Consider the following 23038-nt stretch of genomic DNA (forward strand, 5'->3'; position numbering starts at 1 on the left):
TGGTTTTCATTCTGAAAAATGAGTTTATTAAAGGAATGAATGGCATGTGAAATTTAGCACTGCAAAGTTATCAGTGAGTGTTTCCAGGTAATAGAAAAATTGCTCATCAAGTGAGAGACAGAGAAAACCCTTTAGTGAGCATAGAAAACCTGGTTAATGAGATGTTAAGAAACTGACAGGACCTATAGGAGACTTAATAGAAATGTTATTAAGGTGAAAACGAAAAGTCTCTACATATATTTCTAATGAACTTTGGGATATGTGAAGATTAGATATTCTCTCACAAATTTCAAGTGTTCTTTATATCCATTTAAAGTGTTTTAGTATATAAAATGACTCAGTCATTTTAGGAGCTCTGTATAGATTTAAGTCAACTACATGTAGTTGAGCTATTGAATACATTTACAAAGCAATTTCTTACCTCAGAATTTACAATACAGAGTTTTCATAAGACTAACTGGAGATTACTGATTTGATTTTTCTTTCAAAGCTTTAGTGTTATAGGGTTTCATCTTCAGTGCCAAGGGAAATGAAGAATGTTTCTTTCTGGGAACTTAAAACAAGAGACTAATGAATCATCAGGTTCTTTTTCTTGAGCTTTTGAATTTTTAAAAATATAAAATACAGCCTTAACATGATTGCAGTTTTATACTTCTGTGATTATTTCATTAATATCTATTGATTTCACAGAGCCGAGAACTACTTATGTTATTGCTTTTTATTGTATCCTTAGCAACTAAAACATAACAGACACTAAGTAAATATTTGTTGAATTAATGAAAAGAATCTTATTTATAGTATTGATGAGAAAGGATTACCTTGGATATATATAATTAACTGTACATCTATCCAGATTACCAATTAGTTCTATTTTGATCCTAACATTTTGGCTTCTTGTCTTTTCTAAAGTTTTAATTAAAAATTGTAGTAAGTTGTGAAGTGGACTCAGGATTTCCATATGCTTCTATGTCTGTCTAGCTAATGTGTCTGTGAAGGTGATATGACATGAATCAGTAGGCAGAAGGAGACAACAGGTGAAAACTTCAGGGAACCTTTGGAACAAACATATTGGTGTGCATGGGTATTTATATATACATAACGCATATTTATTATGTCTGGATATATGCGTATATGGTATTATATTCTATGACCATGGAGAAGAAAATGGGACATTTAAAATTTCTGATTGGAATTGATTACTATGTACATGATTACTAATTTCTAATTGGAGTTGATTACTGTGTATTATGTGCTATACATTCAGCAGCAATTGAAAATGTTTCAAATTCTCAAGAGAACTCAGAAATTTACTTAAAACCTAGTATTGCAGTTTTCTGTGATAAACTTAATATATTACATTTCTTTTTTGGTAGGGAATTATCAACACAGACACTATAATTCTGTTTCCTAGGCTTATGCAAGATAGGAACACAATATTTAAATTGTTATAAGTTGTTAGAAGAGCCTTTAGCAATTTTTAACCTCAGCCTTCATTTTGCGTGTGAGGAAACCAAAGCCCAAGAAGATTGATGAGGCTAAATGACCAGTAATATAATAAAACCAGAAATTGAACTTTGACTTTTCTTCTTTTGTTTCAGGACTCAATCAATTGTGCTAGGATTTAAATTCATAAATCACAAAAGTTTTCAGAGTATTCTATATATTGTCATATTGCCTGTAAGAACTTTAAAAGTACACACCTATATTTGCCATTCTTAATGTCTGCTTCTTATTCCCTCATATTATTTTCATGTCAGTTCTTTCTTTGAATGGCTACTATCTCTTGTTCTTCTTCGGATTATTTCTCCTTCCCTGTTTTTCCTCAGAACAGGTCTTAGATATATTAAACTGTATCATCTTTGATTGTTTGATATATGTGCCTGAAAGAGACAGCAGGAAGTGGCAACTGATGTTAATCCAGTATCTTCTCCATATGTTTGAGACTGGGTCATTTTGCCCCTTTGGGATTACCCATCTGCTTCCCATCTGTCCAGCTATCCTAGGCACTGTTCATGGGCAAGTGCTTGTTTTTATAACTGCATTAAAATTTTTTATTATGTATGTTTATTATCCCAAGTTTATTGTAGACTAGGCAGTGTTGCTAAAAGTTCTTAGATTGAACTTTAACGTGTTGTGTCTAAAATTTAAAAATAAGATACACAAGAATTTGTTCTTCATGTCAACTTATTAGATTCTGATGTTGAAAAGCTATTTTCCTTTGATTCTGAAAAATAAGTGGAAAATGGGGAAGAAGATATTTTGATTCTGAAATAAGAGGAAGGTATTTTAAGAACTATTATCTTAATTGGCCTGTAATAAACATTTGGACTTATTTCTCTGCTGCCTTGCTATACTTCAACCACCAGCCCCATCAAAAGAAATTATCAGAATTATATTTCTCTTCTGAAAAGTTGCAGAATTTTTATAAAAGTTTGATTCAACGCAAGAATTATACCATTAATTATAATTCTCTTTTTTTTCATTGAATTTAGTGAAGTATTTCTATACATTTAAAAGTAGTAATATAATATATGGACTGAAGTGTTGCCTTTAAAAATTCAGTCGTTAAAATCATTCAGCAGATAATTGGTGTAGACCCTAGAAGAAAATCAAAGATGAATAATATATTTTTCCTGCCCTGAAGGAGCTTACCACACAAGAGAAACAAACATGCAAAGAGCAGGCTACACTACAGGACAGAATAAAATAAGTGCTAAGTGAAGATATAAGCAAAGTATCTTAAGAGCAGAGAAAAAAGAAACCAATTCTAATTTAGGGAATCAAAGTTAACTTAAAGGACAAGGTGGCGTTTAGACTATTAAAATACCTCTCTAAGGACTCTATTTCATAGGCGCTGGGGCCACCATACTGCCTTGAGAGAGCCACTGTGCGCATCTCTTCCTAATCCATCCTCTTTGATGTAGTGTTGGTAGTTTGAAATCAGTCTTGGAGAAAGTATTTACAATAAGGAAGTTAGCAAATGCTGCACATAGGGGCATTTCTCCTTCCTTCCCACCCCAGTTGGTTGTTAAACATTTACCAGCAAACCACTGCCTAACCCTGTGACCTGACTGTTGATAGCAAACAGAGCCATTAAGGTACAAAGGAAAAGAATTACCCATCTAGGGAGGAAGACCTAGAAGAATCCCTGCGGACAGGCGGCGCTCAGTTTTAGAACTGCTGGTATGAGAGGCAGATGACTACTCTTACTGAAAAATAGTAAGAACACCTAAGAATATTCAATTAGAGGAGAAAGACTTTAATGAACTAAAAATTGTGAGTTTTAGAAATAAAACGTTTCAGCAAAATGAAAGATAGGATGGTCACTGCTAAGAACCAAATTATAGTGATCCAAAGAAATAAGAAGAAGAAGTATGTCAAAACATGTAGGAAAAAGGTAAAGAGAATGAAATCATGTGGGAAATGATGAGAGATGTGGAGGGAAGATCCTAGAGATTTTATATGTAAATAAGCTGAAAGATGATTCTTAACTGACTTAGCAACCTAAGAAAGTTGACCTAAGCTGACAATGTGAAAAACAGAGAAGTAGCTCATTATCACTGTAGAACCCTTCAGAAGTCTCAGTAATTGTTAGTTCCAAGTACCTTGGGAAATTCCCAAAGGTAGGGCTATTGGTCTAAAATCTCTGGAAGATTTTCTCCATATCCCCTCCTTCACCCTTCAAAGCAGGATGACTCTCTCTCCTCCACCCTGGCAAAAGCTTTGAGATTCTTCTCTGTAGAGAATAAAATAGACTGCACCAGGGGACATCCAGACACAGTTGGACAGAGGATTGAGTGAACTTGGACGTACTGCATGTGGTGACACTTCCTTCCCCACGCCCCATTCACTCCTTGGTTCCCAGAGTGCTGGCAGGCAGACCAGTACTCTCAGGCACAAGAGTAGAATATCATTCTCTGAGAAATCTAACCAGCCTTAGAGAGATTACCTAAGGATCCCCCAACAAAATGATCTATCCAGAATACCCTATACATGAAGCCAATGGTCTGCAAAGCTGCATCCCACAAAGAGAGGACACGCATAGCTTAGGATGAGGACATCTGTCAAAATTGTTTAATACAACCCGAGATTTAAAGCGAACGACCAAAAGTGTTAAAAACACATGCTAGGGGGCTGGCCCCGTGGCTTAGCGGTTAAGTGCGCGCGCTCTGCTACTGGCGGCCCAGGTTCGGATCCCGGGCATGCACTGATGCACCGCTTCTCTGGCCATGCTGAGGTGGCGTCCCACATACAGCAACTAGAAGGATGTGCAACTATGACATACAACTATCTACTGGGGCTTTTGGGGGGAAAAAAAAGGAGAAGGATTGGCAATAGATGTTAGCTCAGAGCTGGTCTTCCTCAGCAAAAAGAGGAGGATTAGCATGGATGTTAGCTCAGGGCTGATCTTCCTCACAAAAAAAAAAAAAACAACACACACATGCTAGAACAAAAAACCATTTAAGAGAACACAGATCAGGCTTCTTAAAAACTGGGTCATGCGTGTGAGGATGGATAATAGCATGAGGCTTGCAGAGGTATATCACAAAGGTGCTGCTGCATGGTTTTGACCTCCAGTAACTGCTGGCTTAATGGGCAAGGAGTGGAGACCGTAAACATTGTTTAGGGTTTGGGGCTTTTGTTTGAAGTTGTCCCTCCAAAAGTTTAAGAAGATGAGGGTTAATTGTGAGGAGAAAGTTTTTCTCCTTTCAGTCACAAATATTTGCTGAACCTATTAGGTCAAAGGTAGTGGTCTTGGCTCTAGAGGTAAAGTTATTCCAAACAGCCAAAGGCTTTTTAAACCAAGAGCTGCACCATTTTCCAGCCATGTCTTTACCAGAGAGCCAGTTGCTCCTTGACTCATTGACATTGCAATGGAGGTTTTAAGCTTTAATGCTCTGAACGTCAAGAGCTGGGTTTGAGAAAATCTTAGAACTCCACCTGAGCTCAGGGTCTACTTCTAAGTAGGAGCGACCTGCTCCTGTTGAAGACTTCAGCTGCTACAGTGCTTGAGGCTGCGTCAGTCCTGTGGAGGCTGGAGGTTCTCAATCTTGCTACCTTCTCACTGGTCCTAGCCCATAGACTCCCATAATCATGCTAGGAGTCTTCTCAATCAGGGTTGGCAGAGAGGCGACAAACAAGTGTCAAATTGTAGTGCTCTCGTGGTGAACATGATGTAATCTATGCAGAAATAGAAGTATAATGATGTACACCTGAAATTTATACAATGTTATAAACCAGTGTTACTGCAATAAACAAAAAATTAAAAAAAAATTGTATTGCTCTCTTAGTTTACATTGACACTTGACAAAGGAATCAGAAAAATTTAAAAGTATTTAAATATACTTTGTCTATGTCCCAAAGTTCTAGGTGCTCAGGATTTATCAGTAAGCAAAAGAACTTGCTGACCTCATGGGCCTTACATTCCACTGAGTTAGCAGGCAGCGTGCATTCTCAACTCCCCTCAGAGTGACTCTGCAGGGTTTTACAGATGAGAACCTGCTCAGAAACATGAATGAAGTGTACTTGCCTTAGCTTATTCACCTAGAGCGGGAATTGAATGCAGGCCTGTCTGACTCAACACCAAACTAGCACACTGCAACCTAGCCCGAGCTGCCATACTCTTGCCTAGACTCAGACAGCCTTCTCAGTGGCCTTCTTACTGTCACCATTGCACATTTAAATTCATTCTTGATTCAGCAGCCAGAGTTAACTTTCAGAACCAAATCAGATCTTCTCCCTTACTTTGAAAGCCCTCAATGGCTAAACAAATTGTGGTGTATCCATGCTATGGAATACTACTCAACATTAGATGGAACAAATTACTGATTCATTCAACAACATGGATGAGTCTCAAAAATATTAAATGCAAAAGAAGCCAGACACAAAGGAATACTTACTACTGGTTCCATTAACAGTCATGTGTTGTATAATGACGTTTTGGTCAACATTAGATTGCATATACAAAGGTGGTCCCATAAGATTATGGAGCTGAAAAATTCCTATTGCCTAGTGACATTGTAGCCATCATTATGTCATAGCACAACACATTGCTCATGTGTTTGTGGTGATGCTGCTATAGACTGGTGCTGCCAGTCATATAAAAGTATAGTAGTACAATTATGTACAGTATATAATACTTGATAATGATAATAAACAACTATGTTACCCATAACCCATAACTATGTTATGGGTTATGTATTGACTATAGTATGCTTTTTATCATTATTTTAGTGTACTCCTTCTACTTATAAAAAAAAACGTTTACTGTAAAACAGTATGCTATGTTATGCCAGCAGCAGCCTATAAAAAAAAAAACGTTTACTGTAGAACAGGATGCTATGTTATGCCAGCAGCAGCCTCATACATTTCGTGTTTACTGCGTTTCTTGATTGCATAATTTTCTTTTGTGCTTGATTTAATCTCATGTTATTTTATTCATCATGGCCCCTAGCGTAGAAAATCAACTGCTTATATTGTCAGTAAGAGGCCACATTGAGTAATTGACCTGGAAATGAAATTAAAAGTGATTAAGGACTACGAAGGTGGAAAATCAGTGATGGTTATTGCTCACCAGTCAGACATGTCCCATTACACCATAGCTATGATCTTGAAGAACAAGGACAAAGTGATGGAAGCTGTTAAAAGTTCTGCTTCATTGACGGTAATGAGACTCATAAAAATTTGAGAAGGGCCTGTAACAGACATGGAGAAACTTCTGATCATCTGGTTTGAAGACCAGACACAGAAGCATATCCCTCTCAGCGCCGTGGTGATCGTGGCCAAAACAAAAAGTTTGTTTGCAATGTTGAAAGAAAAGGCTGGAGCTGACTATGACGTTGAATTTGCTGCCAGCTGTGGGTGGTTTAAATGATTCAAGAATTATTATTTGGGCCGGCCCCATGGCTTGGCGGTTGAGTGCGCGCGCTCCGCTGCTGGCGGCCTGGGTTCGGATCCCGGGCGCACACCGACGCGCCGCTTCTCTGGCCATGCTGGGGCCGAGTCCCACATGCAGCAACTAGAGGGATGTGCAGCTATGACATACAACTATCTACTGGGGCTTTGGGGGAAAAAAATAAATAAATAAATAAATAAAATTATAAAAAAAAAAGAATTATTATTTATTACATAATGTGAAATTGAGTGGTGAGTCTGGGAGTGCTTATGTGAAGGCAGCTGAAGAATTTTTGGAAACTCTAGATAAGCTGATTGTGGAAGAAAGTTACTTACTAGAGCGAATATTCAATATGGATGAAACCTCCCTATTCTGGAAATGGATGCCTGAAGGGACTTTCATCCATAAGGAGGCCAAGTCAATGCCAGGCTTCAAGGCTTTTAAGGATAGGATAACAGTCTTGCTTTGGGGCAATGTTGCAGGTTACAAATTGAAACCCTTTGTGATCTGGCACAGTGAGAACCCCAGAGCCATCAAGCTTGTCAGTAAGCATACACTACCAGTGTACTATAGGAGCAATTTTAAGAAGTCGTGGATGGCCCAGTTTCTCTTCCAAGATGCCCTCCTGGATTGCTTTGCCAGCAAAATAGAGCAGTACTGTTTGGAGAATAACATACCTTTCGAGATTTTGCTTATTGTTGATAATGCTCTAGACATCCTCTTTTTACTGGTGATCTTCATCCCAATATCAAAATGGTGTTTCTCCCTCCAAACACCACCTCCTTGATCCAACCAATGGATCAAGGAGTTATAGTAGCTTTTAAGGCCTATCTGAGGAGGACCTTTGCCCAGGGTATTGCTGCAACTGAGGAAGACACTGATGCAATTCTGGAAGGGTTACTTCTATGACTACATCAAGAACCTTGCTTGGGCTTGGGGTGATGTCACCAAGGAGTGTATGAACAGCATCTGGAAGAAGACATTCAAGAGGTTCGTCCATGACTTCAAAGTGTTTGCCAAGGATAAGGAGGTTGCAAAAATCACTAAGGCTGTGGTTAAGATGGCAAACAACTTTCACTTGGGTGTGGATGAGGATGATGTTGAGGAGCTCCCAGAAGTGGTTCCTGAGGAACTGACTAATGAGGAGTTGTTGGAACTGGAACAGGAATCCATAGCTGAGGAAGAGGCAAGAGAAGCGGAAACTGCAGGAGAAGAAAAAGAAGAACCCCCAACACAATTCACAGTGAAGACTTTAACAGAAGCTTTTGCAGACCTCAACAAGCTCCAAAGAGTTTGGAAATATGGACCCTAACACCAAAAGGTTTTCATTAATAGAGAAGAATGTTAATGGTGCCTTATTTGCTTACAAGCAAATCTGTGATGAAAAAAAGAAACAAACCAAGCAAACCACCAGGGACATATTTCCGAAAAGAATGACACCTCCTCAAAAAGAGCCTCAGACAGGTCTTTCAGGAGGTGTTCCAGAAGAAGGCATTGTTATCATAGGGATGACAGCTCCATGCATGTTATTGCCCCTGAAGACCTTCCAGTGGGACAAGATGTAGGGGTGGAAGACAGTGATATTGGTGATCCTGACGCCGTGTAGCCCTAGGCTAATGTGTGTGTTTGTGTCTTAGTTTTTAACAAAAAAGTTTAAAAAGTAAAAAAAAGAAACGAAAAATTTAAAAATAGAAAAAAGCTTATAGAATAAGGATATAAAGAGAGAAAATATTTTTGTATAGCTGTACAGTGTGTTTGTGTTTTAAGCTGTGTTATTACAGAAGAGTCAAAAAATTAGAAGAAATTTAAAAGTTTATAAAGTAAAAAAGTTATAGTGGGCTAAGGTTAATTTATTGAAGAAGGAAAAATATTTTTTAATAAATTTTGTGTAGGCTAAGCGTACAGCATTTATAAAGTCTATAGTAGTGTACAGTAATATTCTAGGCTTTCACATTCGCTCACTACTCACTCACCCAGAGCAACTTCCAATCCTGCAAGCTCCATTCATGCTAAGTGCCCTATAGGTATACCATTTTTTATCTTTTATACTGTATTTTTACTATACCTTTTCTGTGTATGGATACATGAATACTTAGCATTGTGTTACAGTTGCCTACAGTATTCAGTACAGTAACATGCTTTATCGGTTTGTAGCCTAGGAGCAATAGGCTATACCATATAGCCTAGGTGTGTAGCAGGCTATACCATCTAGGTTTGTGTAAGTACAGTCTATGATGTTTGCACAATGACGAGATGGCCTAATGACGTATTTCTCAGAATGTATCCCCGTTGTTAAGTGATGCATGACTGTATATGAAACTAGGAAAGAATCTAGTTGCCTGGGGCCAGGGAGGGAGAGCGGAGGCAAGAGTGTTGACTGGGAAGAGATGCAAGAGAACATTTTTGGGTGATGGAAAATTCTATGTAGGTTGTGCTGTTTATATGGGTGTAGAATTGTCAAAACTTATTGAACCATACAATTAAAATGGATGCATTTATTATATGCAAATTGTACCTCAAAGTCAAAAAAAAATCCTGTTAATAGGTATTCATTGCAGTTAGACTAAAATCAAAACTCGACATCTTACAAGAAAATAGATGGTAGAAAGATATTTGATAAAAATTCAGTAGCCATTTCTAATAAAACTCTTTTCTAATAACTCCTTTCTAGTAAAACAGAAATAAAAGTGAATTAATTAAATTTGATAGAAAGACTACTTACTGAAAACTAATAATAAACGTCGCTTTCAATGATGAAATGCTAAAATCATTGTCCTTAAAATCAGGAACAAAATGAGATCTATAAAATTACCACTATTAAATTACCACTATTATTAAACACTGTTTTGGAGGATTAAAAAGAAAAAAGAATGTAGTTGATTTAAATATTTTAAAAGGAAGAGACATAATCTTTCCCTTTTTTCAATATGATGGTATCCCTAAAGAACCCAGAAGATCCTACTAAAAACTTCTTGACTTAATATGCAAATTTGGCAAGGTGGTTGAATGCAACAGGGTAAGTATGCAAAGTTAGTGTCTCTTTCTCATGTTAGTAAGAGCCAGCTTGAAATGAAAATGGAAAAAAAACCAATCTATTCATACTGTAGTATCTTGTTAAGATAGTAGAGAAAAATTTAATAGGGAAGATACAGAACCTCTATGAAGACAACCATAGAATCTTGTCAAGGCACAAGAAATAAGATCTGAACACATGGAAAAACATCAGTTATTGTTTGGGGGACCAAATAGTATATGAATGCCAATTTTTCCCTAATTAATACACGGATTTTGTATAATTCCAGTTAGATTCACAAGACTTACTATATAAGTGATTTAAAAGTTATATGTACGGGCTGGCCCAGTGGCGTAGTGGTTAAGTTTGTGCACTCTGCTTCGGCGGCTCAGGGTTCGCAGGTTCGGATCCTGGGCGCAAACCTACACACTACTCGTCAAGCCATGCTATGATGGCATCCTATATACAAAATAGAGGAAGATGGGCACAGATGTTAGCTCAGGGCTAATGTCTCTCAGTAAAAAGAGGAGGACTAGCAATGGATGTTAGCTCAGGGCCGATCTTCCTCATCAAAAAAAAAAAAAGTTATATGTAATCATAAATTTCTGAGAACTGCCAAGAAAATTATGAAAAATAATAGAGGAAAATTGGCCTTCTATGTATTAAAACATATTGCATGCAAAGCCACTATATCTAAACAGTATGATATAAAGGATAAGAATGGAATTGCTGAAAGAAAATGAAACAGAAAAATGGATAAATGTATCATTGTGTATAATGTGGAATAGGGAGCTCATAAATAGAAGTTAGTATGTGTGGGAATTTTTTCTCTTACTATATACAAAATGTTAGATGCTTAATTTATGCCAGATACAAAAATGAATTCCAGATGATTAAAGATTTAATTGTAAAAAATAAAACATAGAAACAATTAGAAGGAAATTCAGAAATATAATTATTATGTGGAGGTTGAAGTGATCTTTTTAAAGAATGTTGAAAAGGTTTCTAATGCAAACTAATGATATTATAACAATGTTCTGTTAAATGTTGTGTTTCTTTGACAAAATACTAAGAGCTAATTTAGCATTTTTAAAGAATTCTAGTTGGTCAATAAACTTGAAATTAATGCTATTGTAAAAAAAAATTTAGTGTTCCCCTCAAAATATTATTCTGTAGTCAATGTCCTTTAAATGGCTAAAACCCAGAATTTTCCCTTTTTTTTAGATTTCATGTTTCAATTGATATTAAATTACTTGTTGAAATTTGGTAGCTGGACATTTTGTAATTTTAAGAAATTACTGTTTCTATATTATGCTTTAGAATCTATGAGAATACCAGATATAAATATTTTTTGGAAATTAGTATTATTGCTGCTTTATTTAGAAGTTAATTCAGAATTTATTAGACTATAGGAATAGTCTAATATTGTCTGATATTGGTCCACGGTATGATTATATAACCTCTAATACAGACTACCTTAACATGATTGTGACATTAGACAAAACCCTTTACATTTTAACATCTATTATTTCATGATTTGTAATGGTTACTCTTGTTAGAAAAGAACTAATTTCATCTTTTGTGTGTACAAAAGAAAATCATTATGATGGAGACACGGAAATCCATCTCATGTCAAGAACTTTGAAGGAACTACAGGCGATTAGCCTGGAGAAGAGGCACCTAATTAATAAAGAATATTGCAGCTGTCGTTAACTTCACCCAGTTGTTGAGCACTGGGCATTGCTGATTTGTATTTATTTGTTGACTATGTCCAGCACACAAAGGGTCACGTTTGTAGTTGGTAAGGCATACCATATATTGATCACACCAATGAGAGAGAGCGAGATGATGAAGTAATGCTCATCTCATTACCCAAGAGGAAATCAGGGCCACTTTCTGCCTTGGAACAGCATTCAGGTCTAAATGGCATTGTTAGGCTGGATTTGAGTCTGTTGCGATGAAGAACAATAACATTTGGTTTTGTTTGATTTTGAAATACATGTGTTTCAAGACACCAGGACCAACTGGGCCAGGGATTTCAGCAAGGTAAAAACCAGAGGACATACAGTTAATAGAGAACATTCAGAGGGAGTGCAAGGTCAGAGCCAGAGCAGACACGCTGTAGTGGGTATCAGGCCATAAGTGAACATGCAGGAATCAAGGCCACTCTAGTCTGTAATCAGGAGCAGCCTTATGCTATAACCAATATCATAAGAATAGTTTCATTATGATAGAATCTTTTGTACATTGCCTGTTTGGACCTGAATACCCTTTTTTTGACATAGGTAGGGTAGCCCAAGAGCCGTCAGGGTATATCAATTCTTTAATGAGTTTTAGGGTGTCTAACTGAAGTCTCTATCCTTCAAGATTGGTAATGTACAAGTGTAGGAGAGAATAGAATTATTCCATGTTACTTCAGATTGGAAAACTTAGATCAGTGGATGGAAGTCACAAAGAAACAGTCTGATTCAGTATGAGAAGTAACTTTGTAATGATTTAGAAATCCTTGAAAGAGTTTGTCAGTTTTCTGTATTGGAGGAGATCCTAGATCTTAGATAACTATATGTCAAACACCGCTGTAGAAGAGAAATCCACACTGCATGGAGGATGGAGTAGATGATCTTTGCAATAGTTCTTCTTCTTCTTCTTCTTTTTTTTTTGGGAGGAAGATTGGCTCTGAGCTAACTCTGTTGCCAACTTTCCTCTTTTTGCTTGAGGAAGATTGTCCCTGAGCTAATATCTGTGCCAGTCTTCCTCTTTTTTCTTTGTAGGTCACCACCACAGCATGGTTTGATGAGTGGTGTGGGTCCAAGCCCGGGATCTGAACCCATGAACCCCGGGCCGCCAGAGCGGAGTGCATGAACTTAACCACTACACCACCGAACCAGCCTCTGCAATACTTCTTTATTAAAAATTACCTGGGATTTGTAAACAAATTGTAGAAACAAATTTAGTTGAATTGTAGAAGTAAAAAAATCTTCCCCACTCTTATATCAGGCAAATTTATTGAGAATTAGTCGGTGGTAAAATTTGAGAATCTGTTCCAGTATCAATAAAAGAATTAAAGGTGTTATGCATTATATCAATTTGCCTGTGAGATGTGATGAATGATGTTCGACTTTATTTGGGAACCTCCTTTCTCAATATTGTCTGAGTTCAGTGCAGCTAACACTTTATTAGACCAAATGAAACACTAATTCAGCATCTTGTAGTTTACAAGATTCCCATAATGAATTGCGTTTTTCTCTGCTGATAATATATGCTGTGCAAGTGTATCTAGAGAAGTGACTACTTTGACTGTGAACCACTGTAAAAAATATATTCTACATCATGACTTTGTGTACACATCCACTCTTGAAAAATACTACACGCAAAGTGCTCTCATAATTCGTCTTGCTGGTCGTGACCCGTTAAATTAGTTTCATGAACTACTAATTGATTTGTATTACACAGTTTGATAAACATGAGTCTAAAACAATTCTATTCAAAGTGAGATCTGTAGACCCGAAGCATCAACATCACTCTGGAGCTTGTTAGAAATGCAAATTATTGGGCCACACCTCAGAGTTACTACCAGTCAGTCTCTGCAAGTGGAGTACAGGAATCTTGGCTTTAATCCAGGTGATTCTGATGCACAGTGAAGTTTGAGAAGCACTGGTCCTCTTTATACTCCAAAGAGCTTTTGTGGTTATATCTATCGATATTTGCCATATTATAAATTAAAACTTAGGAACTTTAAAAATATTTATTCATTCGTTTTCAAAGTAACAATAATAAATTCATTATATGTTGACATCAGAGTGATGATGTCATCACACGTCATATATCTCTCTGATCCCGGAACCTCCACTGTATACTGAAAAATGAGGGGAAAAAAGCACATAAATCTTAGCTTTATTATGAAACTAGTTTTCACCTTGCAGACCCCCGAAGGGCCCTTGGCGACTCCTGGTAATCCCCAGGCCACACGTTGAGAACTGCTCTTGTAGACTGTGTTTTTGAGAAGACTGAGACCAAATTTCTGTAATCCTCATAGAAGATAATTTATTGAAATCATATGAGATGTTTTCATCAGTGCTTAAGTGTTGGGGAAAATCAGGAACTTTTCAAAGCCTGTAGAAGTGTGGGTTATTAGGCCCTTGAGGGTTCTATTACTGAATTCCTAGAACCAGTTAATAGATCCCACATTGGTGTTATAGTTTTTGTAGCTTCTGGGTTTGTCTGAAAGAGGAATGGATTCCTGGAGCTTTCCCTTCCCTTCAGTTTCATGAAACACTCCACCTTGCAGTTTCATAAAGCGCCTTCCCACAGAAAAATGTGCTGCAGATCAGGAAACTGTTTATGTTCTAATTATTTATTTTTTAGTCTTCTCTCTATTTTGAGTACTTTTTAGACATAATGTTCAAATTACTTCATTTCTTTCAAATTTAAATAACTACCTGACTTTTTGCTTTTTTGAATTGTACAAGTGCATTTTATTGCTGAAGATCCAGCACTCAAATTGCTCTGTACCATTTAATACTCTATTATCTCTGTACAGCACTGTGGTAAATAAATAGTGTTAGAAATTGTGGTGAAATTACACAGCTCTCAAGGGGATGTATCAACCTGCAGACCCTGGAGTATCAAATCCTACCTTGACTCACACACTTCTTGAAGCATTATGCCATTAGAGCAGATTTCCCTGCTGCCCAGCGCACAGCCAGGCCAGAAAGTCTTCCTAGGCCTTGTCAGGCTAAACCACTGCCCCCAGGTCCAGCTATGTTATGGTCAGAAGAGAGAGTGAATTAAAGAGTCCGAGAGATTGATTGGTTGGCTGGTTGATTGATTGGGATTCAAACCCTAACTGCATCTATAGAGGCAAGAGAATCACACCTTTATTTTCTTGTAATCCTTCACATTAGAAAACATGGCCAAGCCAATATCCTTGACCAACAACTTTCCTTTTCCGCTTACCCTTTATCCTCAGTCTCCTGAGAAGTAGAGTTGGGAGTGGGGTGTGATGAGGAGAAGCAGATGCGAGGGGCCTTAAGCTTTTTCTAGAGGTCTCTGTGAGTATGGTTTTCTTATTTGTAATTATTTTGTTTTGTGCATCTGTTTAGTATCTTCTTTTCGAAATTAGACTGTAACCTTCCAGTGAGCAGAGGTTTTTCTTTTATTTAAACAATCTTGCTACCACCCTTACCCCCTGGACGCCCCAGTGCCTGGTACAATATTAGCTACATAATAGATGGTTGATAAAATACTTGTTTGATTGATTAATAATTCTATAATATAGAAGCATAGATGTTAACATTATGTATATGATTGATTGATTTCTCTCAGGACACAAGTTAACAGAGAATGAGAGAAACCAGTTATTGGCAATAGCATCATCGTTGTTTGTGGCTTCCCAATTAAGAGCACAACACTTTCAGGAACATGAAAATTCAAGGTATGTTAGATCATTTACAACAGAATAAATGAGCAGAAAAATATTGATAATCTAATCTGCATAGAAATAGCTAAAAAAAGATCTGTCTGATCTCATTTCTGGATCTTTTTATGAAAATGGGATTGCTTCTATTTTGTTCAAATGAATTTTTTTTTTTTTTTTTTTTTTTTTGTGAGGAGATCAGCCCTGTGCTAACATCCGCCAATCCTCCTCTTTTTTTGCTGAGGAAGACGGCCCTGGGCTAACATCTGTGCCCATCTTCCTCCACTTTATATGGGACGCCGCCACAGCATGGCTTGCCAAGCAGTGCGTCGGTGCGCGCCCGGGATCCGAACCAGCAAACCCCGGGCTGCCGCAGCGGAGCGCGCGCACTTAACCGCTTGCGCCACCGGGCCGGCCCCCAAATGAATTTTTTTTAATTCAGAAAGGAAAAAAGGATGTTAGCCCCTCTAATTGGAACATTATTGGAGGTAAGACGATACTCTGAAACCTTATGGGAAAGCTGTTCAAGCAATTTGTGTTTGTTATTTCTGTTTTATTACTTTGTTAATCTTGAAAAAAATTTTGAGAAGTGTTGTAATACTAAAATTTAAGTATGAATCTGAGCGGTTAAGAAAAATATGTAAGAAACTCGTTTATAAAATACGAGAAGGAATTAACACCAGGTTGAGTTAGTTGTTTGTGAGCCCTGAGTATCCCTTTTAGCTTCCTAGTGACCTAAGTGAAAGGGAAAACATGCTGTAGTGACCAGGGCAAATTAAAACAAAATGATCATGACATTAGTCCTTCTAAATGACAGGATTATTGATTATGAATGTCTGTGTACTTACTAGAGTAATCCTACTTTAGCAAGTACAATTCTTTTCTTGCTAGAGTGATGCTATTGGTAAAATTGTGTTACTTCAACTTCTTTTCCACAAGAGGAAGAACAACAACAAAACAAAAGGATGGCAGGTGACCAAGCAGCTTCGAAGAGCACAGATCAGAAACTTAGAGTACCCCTAAAGAATTAGAAGAAAAACAAAACTGAGTTTAGGCTATGTCTTAATAGCTAATGTGGTTTTACCTGGGAAATCTCAGAGTAACTGGTATTCTTCATTTGTTCTCATTCTCAAGAGAAAGTACAAAATGCTTAATGTATGATCTTTTTCTAAGTTATGATTCAGTAGATATCTAGGGAGAGATGGGAGGATATAGAATATCAGTAAATCACTGAATGACTGGAAGGATGAGGAAAATGGTCAATAGAGCCATGGTGGGGTTTTTTTCCCCTAAAGTTGTGCTGTCCATTATGGTAGCCACTAGTCATGTGTTTTTATTTGAATTAAAATTAAATTAAAAATTCAGTTTCTCAGTCATATTTCATTGCCAATATCTATGTAGTTGCTAGTTGCATTTCCAGTGCTCCATAGCCACTACTTTATTGTGGTTAGTGGCTGCTATATTGGGCAACAGAAAGAACCTTTCCATCCATTGCAGTTCTATTTCCAACAAGCTCTGTTGGACAGTGCTGTTTTGGGGGGATATGTATGTAGGAGAGATCCTAGCTTTTGTTTTAAAACCAGAATAATACCTTGTATTATTTTTTTTTATTATTCTTTTGGTAAATACAGTATTCATATCCTGATTCCTTTACAGTCAGATGTTATTTGGACCTTGATTATTTTAGAAGTTCTGAGTGTAGCTAAAGATAAACTGGTTTGATTTTTAAGAAATGTATTCAAGTTGTTTTCAGAGAGGGCTAACTTACCATTGGTAAAAATCTGAAGAAGGTATAAAAAGGAAAAGAATAAACATTACCTGTAGTCCCATAAAATCTTCAATAACCGCTTTTAACATTTTGATATATTCCCTTCCAAGTATATATATATATATGTGTGTGTATATATATATATATGTGTGTGTGTGTGTGTGTATATATTTATATACTTACATACGTGTAGTATATGAGTCATACTGGGAATATAGTTTGAATTCTATTTTTTTAAACTTAATATTATGTTGTGAATATTTCTTCTCTTTATTCACTAGTCTTTGGAAGCATATTTTTTGTTTTTATTGCAGAGAATTTAAAACATATGCAAAATAAACTTTTGCTCTTCAAAAGAAACCATCAAGAAAATTATAAAACAATATAGAAAATGGCAGAATGTATTGAGAGATATATATCCAATATAGGACTTGAATCTATAATGTCTAAATAATTCTTACAACTCAAAAATAAGCCAGACAACCTATTAAAAAAAAAAAAAGATTTGGCATAGAATCTTTATCAAAGAAGTTAAATGAATAGCAAATAAGTTAATGAAAAGATGTTCAACATCATCAATCATTAGGGAAATACAAATTAAAATCACAGTGCTACACCACTACACACCCACAAGAATAATGGACATCAAGTGATGAGTGGATAAATAAATGTGATATATCCATACAATGGAATACTACTTAGCAATACAAAGGAATGAAGTACTGATACATGCATCAACTTGCATAACTCTAAAAAGAAAATCATGCTAAGAGAAAGAAACCAGTTAAAGACTATATAATGTATGATTTCATTTATTTGAAATTTCTAGGAAAGGCAAAAATATAAAGACAGTAAGAAGATTAGTGGTTGCCTAGGTGCAGGTGTTGATGTCACAGAATTACATCTTTATATATTCTGTGCCACAAACTATAAACCAATAATTATTTTAAATGCATTAGTCTCTTAAATTATGTAGAAAACAAAATGTGGATTTTCAAACCGAAGTTACAATAATACTAACTTTTAGTCTAATAATTGGCTTTTTAATTGCATTAGTCCTTTAAATCATGTAGAAAACAAAAAGTGTAGTTACAAGCTATTGTTACAATAGTAGTAGCTTTTAAAATTATCTACATATTTACCTTTACTGTGATATTTATTTCTTCATGTGATTCTTCAAGTGATTATCACTTCTTGATACTGTCTAGTGTCCTTTCATTTCAACTTGCAGGGCTGCCTTTAGTATTTCTTGCAGGGTGGGACTAGTGGTCAGAAACTCCCTCAGCTTTTACTTATCTGGGAATGTCTCAATTTCTCCCTCACTTTTGAAGAACAGTTTTGCTGGATATAGGATTCTTGGTTGACAGTTTTTTCTTTTAGCACTTTGAATATATCAGCCCACTGCCTCTGGCCTCCAAAATTTCAGATGAGAAATCTGCTTATAATCTTACTGAGAATCTCTTGTATGTGATGATTCACTTCTCTCTTGCTACTTTTGAGATTCTCTCTTTGCTTTTGAAAATTTGATGATAATCTGTCTTGGTGTAGGTCTCTGAGCTCATCTCACTTGAAGTTGGTTGAGCTTCTTAGATGTTTTATATTCATGTCTGTCATCAAATTTGGGAAGTTTTCAGCCATTATTTCTTAAGATATTCTCTCTGCCCCTTTTTCTCTCTTCTTCTGGGACTTCCACGATGCATATATTGGTCTGCTTGATGGTATCCCATAGGTCCCTTAAGCTTTGTTCACTTTTCTTCCATCTTTTTTCTTTCTGTTCTTCAGACTTGATAATTTCTATTGTCCTATCTTCAAGTTGGGTGATTCTTTCTTCTGCTTGCTCAAATCTGTCTTTGAATCCCTCTAGTGAGTTTTTCATTTCAATTATTGCACTTTTCAGCTCGAGAATTTCTTTTTCATTTCTTTTTAGGTTTTCTTTCTCTTTATTGATATTTTCATTTTGTTTACACGTCATTTTCTTGACTTTCTCCATGTCTTCTTTAGTTCTTTGAGCATCTTTAAGACAGTTGTTTTAAAGTCTTTGTCTACTATATCTGCCAGTAGGTCTTTTTCGGGGATATATTCTGTTGACTTTTTTTTTCCTTTGAGAAGGCCATACTTTCTCGTTTCTTTGTATGACTTGTGATTTTTTTGTTGAGAACTGGACATTTAAATCTAATAATATGGTCACTCTGGAAATCAGATTCTCCTCTTTCCCCAGGGTTTACTGTTTTTTCTTATTATTTTTGTTTATTTAATTGTTGTAGGCTGTCTCTGTGCCAAGGATCAGCCTGAGGTGTAAACTTAAGGTTTTCTCAGGTCTTTTCTGTGCCCTTCCCTGGATGTGTGGTTACTTTCCAGTTTTTCTCATATATGTGGTTTTTTTTGAATGTCTTAGTCTTTAATATCTGATTTCTGAAAGGAGAAAAAGCAAAAAAATGAAGAGGGCAGGAAGCGGGCACTGGTCCTTTAAATCCCCTGGAAGTCACTTCAGCCAGAGGGGGAGGGACTTGCAACTTGCGAGGTGGTGTAATAGCGCTGGTTATGTGCCTTTTTGTGTGAACCTCTGTGATCAGAAGTAACAGTTAACAGTCAGAGCAGATCCCCAATATTTGGAGGACAGAGTCCTTTTTGCCATCCTGGCTTCCACAAGCTGTATGCAAGCTGCTCCAGGAACAGGTGCACAGCTGCCTGCCACGTGGCTGGCAGTGGTGTGGATGGGTAATTGCTATTGTGCTAAGAGCTGAAATTGATGAAATTGACTGCAATTTACCATCCGAGTCTTCCTCTGAAAGTTGCCAAGCCTTCAACTGGACTCCAGAGTTCCAAAATAGTTACATCAGACAGGTTCTGCCAGTGTAATTGTCCTCTAGGTGGGGAGACAGAGTCCTGGTGCTTCCTATTCTGCCTTCATCCCAGAATCCTCCTCCTCTATATTACTGTTGAACTCATTACCCTTTAGAAGTTGGGAAAAAATATATTAATGAAATATGTAGGCCAAAGGTCAGTTGTGTAGATAATTGTGCGCACGTTGCCTATATAACAAACAGTTATTTATTTTTGGTGAGATTATTTTTCTTTTGAACTTATTATTTATTTAGCAGACCAGTTTATCGTTAAACTGGTACCACCCATAACGACAGAGACCTATAATCTACTAAAATATATTGGTCTTTTTGACAAAGCGTAATCTCGTTTAGGCAAAGTGAATCTAAGTTATTTTTGCTAGTTTGCTGAAGAGGTCCCTGACACCAAAGCTGATGTAAGGTGGTTGAATCTTCACATTTTGGCTTCAGAGTCATGTTTTCATTATTGGCTTGGGAATAGAGTGTGGGAGTCAGCCTCCAGGTGTGGCTGCATATTACTCTGTCGTGGGTGTGCTCATGTTATGTTTATGCTTCCAAACCCAGTAGCCCACAGCCCTTCCTTTGAGCTGCTTGTTTTGGCTGCTGATCTTATTTTCCCAATTTCTCTGTGGGTTTTACTCTTTCATCATTTATAACTTGGAAAAAGACATTAATAATATGTACCCATAGTGTTTGGATAGTAAAAAGATAGCAGTGCATTTTAGAAAAAAAGAAAAGTTGATGTTAGAAAAAATAGCAGTTTTTCTTAGGATGACTGTAAATAAATTTGGTGAACATAAGTTTTTACATAAATACATACTGACTTATGGAATTATTTTACTTTATAATCATTTTTTTATAAACACTTTTATTGACAGAAATGAATTGTTAAAAGTTAAACAATTGTGTTAAACAATTGCTTTATGTTACTTGAAGCTAAAATTATTTTGTTGGCATTGTGGTTAGTATAATAATTTGCTTCGCTAACTGATAATGATTGGAGGCAAAAATAGTAGAAGGTAATTTAGTCCCTTTTAGTAAAATTTCATTTAGTTTTGCTTAAAATCCCTGTTTTCCTTAGATCCAAATGTCGTTCACAGGTCAGCATGCACGTCTCTGAGCTAGACCCTCCCCTTAACATTATCCTGGCTCAAGTCCCCCTCTGCCTTCCCAAGCTTCTCAGACACTAGTGAGAATGCCACTCTGCCCTCTGTAAATTTCTCTACTTTCTGCCTTCCCCATTGTTATTTCTGCATCTGTCGCTTTCTTTAGTTAGGTTTTGTAGCTATGCAAATTGTCCTCCAGCCTGTCTTATGTTTCATCACTCAAACTCCCTAATTCCGTGATTATTATCTTTCTGCTAAGCTATCTGACTAATTTATCACTGTAATGATGATCACTTCTAGGGAGAGTCAGACCAACTTCGGAGGGCTGTTTACATTCCCATGTTACCTTGCATGTTGTAAGAATTTGGCAGGGGATGTGGCTCGGAGTAAGCCCTTGACTTCCTTTTAGATGTCTGTCCTCAGGGCTAAACCATGCTGAGGTAGACATGGGCAGTGTTACCTGTTCTCATATATTAAATCTATTTTAAGATGTTTGAAAGTAAATGTTGATTCCATGGGTTTTATAAAAATATTTTTTAATGCAAATATATAGCAAATTCATTAAATTTTGTTGGCTTCTTTTTGCTTGGTTACTTCCTTTTCTTTCTTCCTTTGCCCTTTTACCATTCCCCGGAGGATGTGTTCAAAATCCTAAACATTTATTTTATATGTGAATCATTGGGAAAATTAGCAACATTTAACTCTTTAATCCATTTGGAATTCACTTATGTGTATGTTATGAAATGGGTTTCTTCTTTGTGATTTGGTAGCTTTTTTTATTTATAAAATATTCCAACCTCCTCCCCAAATAAAGTATCTTTTTATGACTCCAAGGATGACAAGACAGAAATATATATGAGTGTCTTAGTCAGTTTGAGCCACTATAACAAATGAGCATAGACTGGGTGACTTAAATAACAAACATTTATTTCTCACAGCTCTGGAGGCTGAAGTCCAAGGTCAGGGTGCCAGCATGGTCAGGTTCTGGTGAAGACTCTCTTCTAAGTTACAGAAAGCCTACTTCGTATATCCTCACGTGGTAGAAAGAGGCAAGCTAGCTCTCTGCACTCTTCTTATAAGGGCACTAATCCCGTTCATGAGTGCTCCACCCTCATGACCTAATTACCTCCCAAAGACTTTGCCTTCAAATACTGTTAACATTGGGCATTAGATTTCGACTTAAGAATTTTGGGGGGACACAAACATTCAGTCAATAACAGTGAGTTTATGCATGCTCTCAAGTGCTCTGTATCCCCACCATCCCTTCTTCTCTCTCTTATCACTCCCCCTCGCTCCCCTCTCTCTTACTGCTGCCCTCTCTTCCCTCACTCTCTCTTCCCTTCCCTTCCCCCTCTCTCTCACTTCTGTGACTTGCAGGGACACACACAAACACACAACACACACATGTAAGTAGGTATGCATATTTAACATAAATTTGTTCTGTGGTTTAGTGGAAAAAATTAGACTTTAGAACTAGAAGTCTGGGTTTTAGTCGTAACTATACCATTTATTAGTAATGTAACCATAGGTATATTACTTTAACTTAAGCTTACTTGTAAAATGGGAATATGTATTCTGTCCTGTTTCATAGAATTTTTTTGAGAATAATTCTGTATAATTATGTTTCAGTATAGAAATTTTTTTTACCTAATTTGTTATAAAGAAATAAAAAATGAATTCTATATTGTAGTTCAAAACCAAGTAAATGCTTTATAGATAAGCAAGAAAGAAACTATCAGGAACAAGAAGTGGCATTTTTTATTTGTTTATATCAGGTAGCTATAAATATGATGAGAATGTACAAATTGTGGTCTAATTATCTTTAGTGAAGTAAATAATGAGATGTCTTGTATTATAATCCAGCAAATGGGACACAATTAGAGTGTGTTTTTAATGTTATTTAGTCACATCAATTTTTTCTTTGTGGTTTCTTATTTTGCTTTTATTCTTAAAAAGACCTAAGATTATATCCAATATTTATTTATATTCTATTTCCA

At 36.5% G+C, this 23038-nt stretch overlaps 1 protein-coding gene across 2 annotated transcripts in view; it reads left to right on the forward strand.

Annotated features, from left to right (window-relative positions):
• The window catches only part of PCCA (propionyl-CoA carboxylase subunit alpha), a 415707-nt gene that overhangs the window by 227753 nt on the left and 164916 nt on the right, over positions 1 to 23038 (forward strand). For both annotated transcript variants that reach the window (XM_058548431.1, XM_058548432.1), the window contains exon 18: positions 15234 to 15342. In XM_058548431.1, the coding sequence (XP_058404414.1) occupies positions 15234 to 15342 (109 nt within the window). The remainder of the gene's footprint in view (positions 1 to 15233; positions 15343 to 23038) is intronic.

This window comes from Diceros bicornis, chromosome 9 (assembly GCF_020826845.1).
Source record: "Diceros bicornis minor isolate mBicDic1 chromosome 9, mDicBic1.mat.cur, whole genome shotgun sequence".
Lineage (NCBI taxonomy): Eukaryota > Metazoa > Chordata > Mammalia > Perissodactyla > Rhinocerotidae > Diceros > Diceros bicornis.